The sequence below is a fragment of the Penaeus vannamei genome, chromosome 6 (assembly GCF_042767895.1).
Source record: "Penaeus vannamei isolate JL-2024 chromosome 6, ASM4276789v1, whole genome shotgun sequence".
In the NCBI taxonomy this organism is placed as follows: Eukaryota; Metazoa; Arthropoda; class Malacostraca; order Decapoda; family Penaeidae; genus Penaeus; species Penaeus vannamei.
Window position 1 is genome coordinate 12,552,335 of NC_091554.1, and position 10,000 is coordinate 12,562,334.

At 38.4% G+C, this 10,000-nt stretch overlaps 1 protein-coding gene across 5 annotated transcripts in view; it reads left to right on the forward strand.

Moving 5' to 3' along the window:
• Window positions 1–3,766: 3,766 nt before the first annotated feature.
• The window catches only part of LOC113808881 (proteoglycan 4), a 9,321-nt gene continuing 3,087 nt past the window's right edge, over window positions 3,767–10,000 (forward strand). Inside the window, exons 1-3 of one of the 5 annotated variants that reach the window (XM_070122645.1) lie at window positions 3,767–3,908; window positions 8,876–9,808; window positions 9,893–10,000. The exon at window positions 9,893–10,000 is cut by the window's right edge and continues 706 nt beyond it. In XM_070122645.1, the coding sequence (XP_069978746.1) occupies window positions 3,836–3,908; window positions 8,876–9,808; window positions 9,893–10,000 (1,114 nt within the window). In that variant the 5' untranslated portion in view covers window positions 3,767–3,835. Of the gene's footprint in view, window positions 3,909–8,875 lie in introns of all 5 variants that reach the window. The other 4 variants (XM_070122644.1, XM_070122642.1, XM_070122641.1 and 1 more) reach the window with 4 other exon arrangements.

Genomic DNA, 10,000 nt, shown 5'->3' on the forward strand with positions numbered 1-10,000 from the left:
TCTTAGTCCAGCCCTGTTTAATACCCTCATGTCCAACATACTCGACATTCACCTGCCAGAGGGATGCAAGATCATCTCTTATGCAGATGACTTGGCAATCATAGCCTCTGGCAACCACTGCCTTACTAGAGCTCAGCGTTGTCTGAACCTGGTGTCTGAAGAGTGTTGTAGGACGGGTCTAAAAATATCAGCAGCAAAATCCAAAGCAATGGCACTGAGAACCAATGTCAGAAACAAAAAACTCACCATACAGGGTATGGATCTGGAATGGGAGAAGGATTATCTATACCTTGATGTATGGATAGGACACACACTCACTTTCAAAAAGGAGATCCAATACCTGCTTGACAGAACCAAGGAAAGACTGTCAGTCATGAAAGTCATGACAGGGAGACACATAGGAGCAGGACACAAAGTACTAAGATCATTCTATGTACATGCTGTCCGTCCTACTATTGACTATGCATCTGTCGCCCTCATTGCTTCCAGCACAACATTAAAAGAAAAACTGGAAACAATACAAAACGAAGCAGCCAGGATAATTCTAGGTGCACCTAAGCGGACAAAGGTCATCAACCTCCTCATGGAAGCTGATTTACCGTCCATGGACACTAGAATAGATCTAATGGCAGCACAGTTCCTTTCCAAGGTCCTGCAGGCACCCACAAACTCCTATCTAAGACAAAGAGTTCTCAGACGCCTACAACAAGATTATCAGTTGTTTGCAGACAATTCCTGGCTCACACATACAGCCAGAGTTTTGATACGCTTTCAACTAAAAGATTCATTGCTTGCCAAGGGTATGGACTCCCCTCACCCTGATTACAAAGAACCCCCGCCGTGGGCAAACGAAATGATCGAATTCTCAATTCTAAATCTCACAATGAGAAAAGATCAATATTCCATGCCTAGCCTAAAGGCACAAGCACAAAGGGTCATTGAACAAATAACTCCGCCGGGTAGTATAACTTACTACACGGACGGATCCGTGGATCCAATAAACCATACTGCAGGCGCCGGCTTTGCAACAAAGGATACCACAGCATCCATTAGGGTCACTGACAATGCCTCAACGCTTCAGGCTGAAACGGTTGCGATCATGGAAGCATTGACACACGCGTCCCTGAGGGGAGGACACGTTGTCATTCATACAGGCTAAAAGAGGAGGACGACTACGCGTAACACACGACGAAATCACTGCAGCATCCACAGCGGACTCTTAGAAAGCATCGGTAACCATCACGCGAAAACTGCATCTCAGATGTCGCCTGAGGGAGCACGCGATCAGCTGTCATGTTCCAGCGGTCAAAGAAGAATTAAAGGAATGGCACCGTGACACTCGTCTATGCTCTACAACATCTCGTTGACGATATTGATTATTAGAAAAATGCAATCTTTAGTGACGAAACTCACTTTACGTCGTTGGAGGCCAGAGCAAGGTATGTCTGGCGACGCATCGGCATAAGATACGATGCTCGAAACATTCAGGAGAGAGCCAGGACCGGGAGGTCAGGGGTTCGCTTATGGGGGGGAGGGGCGGTGTTTGTGGGCGTGAGTGTGTGCACGTGCATGTGTGTATAGTTATAGGGGCTGGATGTCGAGCCACGGTCCAGGGGAGCTGGTAAGAGCGAACGGCACCTTGAACGCCAGGGAATATATATTGCTTTTAGAAGATGTGATGCCAACAGTAAGAGCCATGGCAATCCCTGAAGGCGAACCCATCGTATTTGTCCAAGACAACAGCCGCACACACACAGCCCACATTGTGACCGAGTGGTTCAGAAGGCACCCTGAAATTCAGGCAATGGACAGGCCTGCCAAAGGTTGTGACATTAGCCCCATAGAAAATCTAGGGGCGATAATGAAACAAGAAGTAAACATGGGACCAGAACGCACATGCGATGCTATTGACCGATCAGAGAGAGGAATGGGAATCTGTGCGACGCAGACCAAGCATTTGCGAACGCCTCGTGGCCTCCATGCCAACCCGCCTCAAGGAGGTAATTGACGCCCGCGGTGGTTGGACCCGCTGCTGACAAGGCAGTAATTTATACAGATATTTGCTTTTTTAGATGCAATAGAATGCGTGTAATGCAACCAGTGAAATTCTTTCCCATATTATATATTTGCATTTTTACATGGAATAGAATGCATGTAATGCACCAATGAAATTATTTTTCATATTATTTATTTGTATTTTTACATGCAATATGATATTGTAATGCACTCGAGTAAATTGTTTCCCATGTTATATCTTTTTATTTTTACATGCAGTACAACATGAAATACATCCAGCTGAATTATTATCCAAGTCAAAAACAAATATTGTTAACTTAACTAAGTTGACATCAATACAAATCCTATACTAAATTAGGATATCCTTTGATGTCTTCTTGGCAAAGAATAATAAAAGATTAAAAGGGAGAGCAGCTGCTTAAGATAAGGCAGAACCATCAATCAGTATAATATAACGCAAACCAAGGATATATCCGTCTGTCGAATATTAATAAGTCCGTTCAAACAATATATATTATATATATATATATATATATATATATATATATATATATATATATATATATATATATATATATATATATATATATAAACATATAAAGGAATTAATATAATAGGATGTGATAAGATTTTGCGATAATTATTTTCGAATTGATATATAATTTATTTCTTAAAGCAGGTCTCAATATCCATCAAATTAACGACTAAACAGGAATAAAATTCTCTCTCTCTCTCTCTCTCTCTCTCTCTCTCTCTCTCCTCTTTCTCTTTCTCTTTCTTCTCTCTCTCTTCCTCCCTCTTCTCTCTTTCTCTGTCTCTCTCTCTCTCTCTCTCTCTCTCTCTCTCTCTCTCTCTCTCTCTCTCTCTCTCTCTCTCTCTCTCTCTCTCTCTCTCTCTCTCTCTCTCCATATATAATTAAGCCATTATTGCACTTTTTGCCTGATTTCCGTAACTTCCCTCCTCCTCACATTCTAACCCTCCATGTCCTGGTTGTTTGAACGTGGGCCGCTTTCAGAGCCAGAAGGGCATGGTCTCTCAGAGCCAGGTCTGGAGAGGCGTCACCTCTTTTGTTGCTGGCTGTACATGGAACAACCCTGATATATATATATATATATATATATATATATATATATATATATATATATATATATATATATACACACACATACTCACACACACACACACACTCTCTCTCTCTCTCACACACACACACACACACACACACACACACACACACACACACACACACACACACACACACACACACACACATATATATACATATATATATATATTTATTTATTTATTTATTTATACACACACACATACGAAAAGACATTTTTCCAAAGAAGACCATGACAGAAAATCTGATTAAGTGAATAAGGGTAATATTCTTATATATTATATATATGTATATTCACATACATACATATGTGTGTGTGTGTAGATACATATACATACATTCTGTATGTATATGTATACATACATACATAAATAAATATATATACATATACAGACGCATATACTCTATATATGGACATGCATACATATATAATGTATATATGTATGTGTATTATTCAATAATAACAGTAATAATAATGATCGTAAGGATAAAGATAACGATGATAATGATAAGCAGCGGAAATGAATCAATTACTCACATGACGCGCTGACCGTCTTTCACAACGGCTGCAGTATCATTCACAATATACCTTCACGCTTATCGAATCAGCATACCAGATAAGATAACACGAGATAAAAGTGGTCAGACCCGCCGAGTTTCTTCCCGTGCTACCACTGCACACCTTTAACAACCAAAATGAAGTTATTTCTGGGAATTACCGTCACACTGAGTGTCCTTGTGGTTCTCGTCGCCGCTGCACCCAAGGCAGGTGGGTTGTATTGGTGTTTATTCGTAGTGGAATCCAGGTGTTCAGTCACAACAGTATAAATAAGGACAAAGGAATTCGATAACACTGGTGGCGGTGAATCACCCTGTTCTTCAAGAAGTGTGGTATTTGGTTACGACTATGTTCAGTGAGTAGTATTTGGAAATGTTGATGTTCAGTTATGCTGGTATTGAAACATTTATAGGGACAGGAGGTGGAAGAGTAATGAGCAGAATAAGGAAACTATAGTCATATTGCAGGATTTCATTCATAGTGAAATGCGGAGTAAATGAGAGACAGCTAGACAGACTGACAAACATATACATTGGAGTATTATATAACCAGATACAAATTACATTCTAAAATATACAGAAATACGCATATACACTTTATTATGTTACGAGCGGCATATAATCTAGACATTGATAATAACGCTAATGATAACATTAACGAAATTTTATCATCCATAATGATAAAAGAAAACTATAAATTCGGCGATATTCATGACGTAGGTACTAGTATGATTTAGAATTGAAGGTATAACAAAAATATCAATTTTAATTTTAATTTTTAATCAAGCAGTTGCAAATCCGCACAAGACGTTAAAGCCCGTTTTCTATGAAGGCACCAAGTTAAGGGGGATCTACGCTAATAGGACGATCCATAAAACACCAACTTTTATATCTTCGATGATATAATTAAATGTAAAAACGAAACGTACCTATAATTATACCCAACTAATTGTCAGCAAAAATAAACATCAATTTTTATTCTTAATCCAAACACCTTGTGTATCAGCAAGACTGCACTTAATTACAGGTTTATTTTCATATAATATTGTTAAAAATCTGCCTTTGTCATAATTACAATATTTCTCTTACCTTTAAAATATCTGAAGGAGCTTCATGCAGTTTACATAGACGAAGGGCCATATGTATACTACCTATATCGTTCTTGTTAATTATTTACTATCTTAAATATTGTTTAACAGTGCAACTACCATTAATCTTACCAGCATAATTTGCAACAAAAATGGCTATTATCATTCTATCACGTCATCAGTCCATGTCTTACCTTGGGTATTTTTTTTAAAGATTACAATCTGCTTGCATTTTTTTCGGACATACACGAGCAAAAAATCGTGTTGCCCGTTCTCATAATAACATTTGTTTAGCGCATATCAAAAGGTTTAACCCTGCAGAAGCTACTTTGAATAATGCTGAGCGCTTACTACTAATGTTCAAGAACTTCACCAGTAACATAAAGAATCGCAAACATTATTTGGTAGGATAGTTATCTTTGCTGTTCGAATAACATTACTTATCAGGGAAATGGTTTACGATTTCTATGGGGATTTATGACATGGGTTATAAAGAAAGAAAGAAAAACAGCAAATCTTCAGGCAGTAAATTTAAATCATTGCACTTCTTTTTTTCGTAAATAAAGGCTAAATTCCCTGAGCTTCCATTATTCATCAGAAAACTTGTATATCACGTAGTTTAAATATAACTGTCTTTCCAGTATTCGTAATCTCCCATGAAACAAAGTAGCTTGCCATTTTGATCTTAAAATAATATATATATATATATACATTATAGTGGATGAGACAAGGGCCAATACAGTGTTGCGGTCAATAAAAATTTGTAATGCTGTGTTCGGAACTGCTCCTTGTATATCACGTAGTTTAAATATAACTGTCTTTCCAGTATTCGTAATCTCCCAAGAAACAAAGTAGCTTGCCATTTTAAAATGATATATATATATATATATTATAGTGGATGAGACAAGGGTCAATACACTGTTGCGGTCAATAAAAAGTTGTAATGCTGTGTTCAGAACTGCTCCTCGAACTCGGACGGACAAGCCAACTAGTCGGAAAAACCGTTTGGAACGCCTTCCAACTTATTTGGACAGGTCAACTTACGCCGCAAGAGAGCAGATGGTACCAGGGCTGACCGCTTTTCTGTGACAGCATTTCTGCCGTTATCTATGACAAAGAAAACGGACTTAAATAATAAAATTGGACCATACACTATCATAAATGGATGAATGTTAGATTAAAGTTACAGCGGGTAGGGTCAGAATCTGGTGATTATAAGATTTCCTACGTTACTTCCTTGTTCATTGCACTGCATAAAGCAATATGCAGTAAATACATTACCAAGCCAATAATGTAACATACAACAACATAAAATGCACCCGCATCTCTTAATAGAAGATGTATAACTTTAGGAAATGCGATGTTGAACCTGTAAACTTGATTTATCTAAAAAGTATAAGACTATTCATAGTGAGTGTGTTGTAGAGCTAAAGGTTAAAAGTCACTCTATGGGACTGTGGCTCTGCCAGCTGAAGTAACATCGGATGAAATTTCCGCCGCGATGACGTTCGATCTGCCACATCACATCAGCTCCTACCAGGGGCCAAATACTCAAATGCATTATGGGGCCGTATCTCCTTAACCAAACGGAAAAAACAACGAAAAAGGAGATAAGACAACACTCGTAAAATGGAGGAAAGAGAGAGATAAATATCATTAATAATACCCCTTCTCTTTTAAGGCGCCTTAGCTTACGGCCGTGTGTTCCTTCGACCTATACACAGAGCAAGGGACCCGCCTTATTGGTACAAGTTAATGTAGACAAAGGCAGTCTTAAAGCAATACATTACAATTTGTGTTTTATTCAAATATAGTGTTATAAGGTGTACATGAATCAATTGTGGACTGCTAAATAAGGAGACAAGTGTAATCTAATATAACTGTGATTTGCTTTTCCCAGGGTGTTGTATCTGTGCTATCTTCGCCTCGGATGTAATGGTTTTATTTATACATTTACTACTGTTATTAATATTAATGTTAATATTTATATTATAGAGGGTGAGTGGACATCATGATGGTAATTGGTATGTAAATTTCTCTTGTAATATTAGCCATCCTTTCGAGCCAGGACCTGCTTTTGAGGAGATACTGCTTTGTTTTATTTTCAGGGTATTTATGCATTCCATTATTAAGGCACTCCTTTTTATAAGGAATCTTGTATATTTCTGCGTTACTTATTCTGGAACATATTAGTTAAAATGTTTATCATGCCACGAGCTGGACACAGCTGTTTATAAAATCAGCTGATTAGCATTTACGGCTTGTGATTGGTCAAGATTCCCTAAGAGACGCCTGAAACAGCAGCTGTGATTGGCCACTGAAGATCCGACGAGACGAAGCGCCGGAAAAGACGTTTGCATACACGAAGCCAAGTCCGAGATACGGCGCCACAGGACAGTTAAGGCCTCCAGCGCTCTTCAAGGTTGAGGCTGTTTTGAGTATCCGGCCCCAGGGCTAAAATTCTACGGAAATTCGTCTGCTAAACGAAAACAAAAGACTGACGGATGGTGATATCACATCGGAATTTCTTTCCGAAGGCCGCATTTTGTTATTTTGTATGACTACAGATGTTTTAATGCAAAAGAAGTGTTGAAAACAATAACGAGATATTTTCCCATGTTCAAATAAATTAAACATGAAAATTGCTGAAACCATCCTGGGGCCGGATACTCAAAACAGCCTTAAACCTAAGGCTTAAATTCCAGTGTCTTGTCACTGCCTTATATCCCGCAGTGCTGTAAATCACATGAGGCGTCGGATCTTCAGGGGCCAATCACAGCTGCTTTTTCAGGCGGTTCGTAGGGAATCTTAACCAATCACAGGCCGTAAATGCTAATCAGCTGATTTTGTAAACACAACAGTGCCTTATTAACGGAATGCATGAATACCGTGAAATAAGAACCAAGGAGTGTCTCCTTAAAAGCAAGTCCTTGCTTGAAGGGATGGCTAATATTACAAGAGAAATTTCCATACCAATTACCAGTTTTACAAATAATACTTGGGATAAGTATTAAAGGTTAAACTATATTGTCTCTGAATCATCTTGATGTCCACTCACCCACAAATCAAGTTAACAATAATGTAAATGATATTAACATTAACAATAAAAACAAAATGTAATATATTAAATGTTTAAAGACTGAAAAATGTCTTGTATGGTTCGCCGTAACCCGCTAGGGCTGCTCTCCCCCTGCCTTAGTCTATGGCGCCTTAAATTGTACCAATATGGCGAGTCCCTTGCTCTGTGTATGGGTCGTAGGAGCACTCGGCCGTAAGCTAAGGCGCCTTAAGGAGATACGGCGCCATAATGGCTGGTGCATGTGACGGGTTTGTTTTAAACAAAAAGTGTCGAACGTCAGAATGTAACAACTTTTAAAATCAAATATTTTTAAAAATCAGCTTGAAATATAAAAGTGCAGCATGAGGATATTCATACCTATTTTATCCGAAATTTCCTGAGGAGCAGATAATTACAACATAATTGACTGGGGCATGCAGTTTGTTTCATTACTTGCTACGCATTTGTGAGGGCTTTGAAAATGAACAACTCCGTTCCAGTAACCAATTTGGTCTTCTCAGTTTCTTTTTTGTTTTTCATTTTTGACGATTCAGCTTGGACGCATCAGTATTCACAAATAATGAATTAGTTTTTTTATCGTTTGACTATTATCATTATCACCTTTCCAATTAATATCGTATCCGTGTGATTACTATGAGCTGCAAGTTTACATAAAAATAAACATATTCTTTTAATTAATGTTAGGAATTATATCATATGTGAAATTCTTTTTTATATTACTTACCAGTACGTAAGGTCGACATTGCTAATTTATTTCTAAGTGATGGCATTAATGGCAACAAAATTTATGTATACATTTTAGTAATGGATTGCTTCAATTTATTGTATAGTATTTTCTTTTTTTAAATATGAGTTTTACCAACATGATATGAATGCCATTTGTCTATTTATAGCCTCTTAAAAATATATTACATTCCTTTATGACAATCAGTGTCACAGATAACTATTTTTCTTGTCACCCCACAGGCCTCTATACATGTATAAATAAAATGTTCAATCCAATATTTTCAGAAACTAGTGCGGCAGCAGATCAAGCAAAACAAGTACAAGACACAGAAAACCAGAAGGACGGAGACTCTGCAGTTGACACAAAGCCTGCCCCGCCAACAGTGAATTCTAAAGATGAAATTGATAAAGCAACAATTGATAAAAAGACACCTGCAGTTCCTCTTAAAGCAGGCATTGCTCTGCCGATCAAAGCCAAAATCGCCAAAAAATCTCAACATGGTAAAGCTAAATCGAAGTCTAAATCTCCGGAAACAAAGGAAGCGACAGCACCTGTGGAAGTAAAAACATCTGCCAAAATAGAAGCAGAGCCCGAACAGACACTATCGGCTACAGATGATGAAATGCCTGTTACATCAGAGACAGGACCAGAACCAGCAACACCTGTGGATGTCAAAACGACTATACAGTTTTTACCAGCCACAGTCAAACTAACAGCTGATGCAGAGATGAATCAACAGAGAGAAGCAGAAACGTCTGCACCAGTAGCGCAAGCAGAAAAGTCAACACCTGCTACGATAGATATGACTCCAGAAGCAGAAGTTGTTGAAAAAGCAGTTGATCCAAAACCTGTAGCATCTGCAAAAACAACTGCAGCACCAGTAGGAGGGAAAACAACTCTTAAACAACCTGGAAAGAAAACTACATCAAAGGAACCTGCTCAAGATAAACCATCCCCTCAACCTACTGAAAATGAACCCATTGCTAAACAACTTGCTGATGTTAAACCAACTTCTAAGCAGCCTGCCAAAGGAAAACCAACTAAACAACCTGTTGAAGATAAAACTCCCAAACAACCTGCCAAAGGAAAACCAACTCCCAAACAACCTGCTGAAGATAAAACTCCCAAACAACCTGCCAAAGGAAAACCAACTCCCAAACAACCTGCTGAAGATAAAACTCCCAAACAACCTACAGAAGATAAAACTCCCAAACAACCTACAGAAGATAAAACTCCCAAACAACCTGCTGAAGATAAAACTCCCACACAGCCTGCCAAAGGAAAACCAACTCCTAAACAACCTGTTGAAGATAAAACTCCCACACAGCCTGCCAAAGGAAAACCAACTCCTAAACAACCTGTTGAAGATAAAACTCCCACACAGCCTGCCAAAGGAAAACCAACTCCTA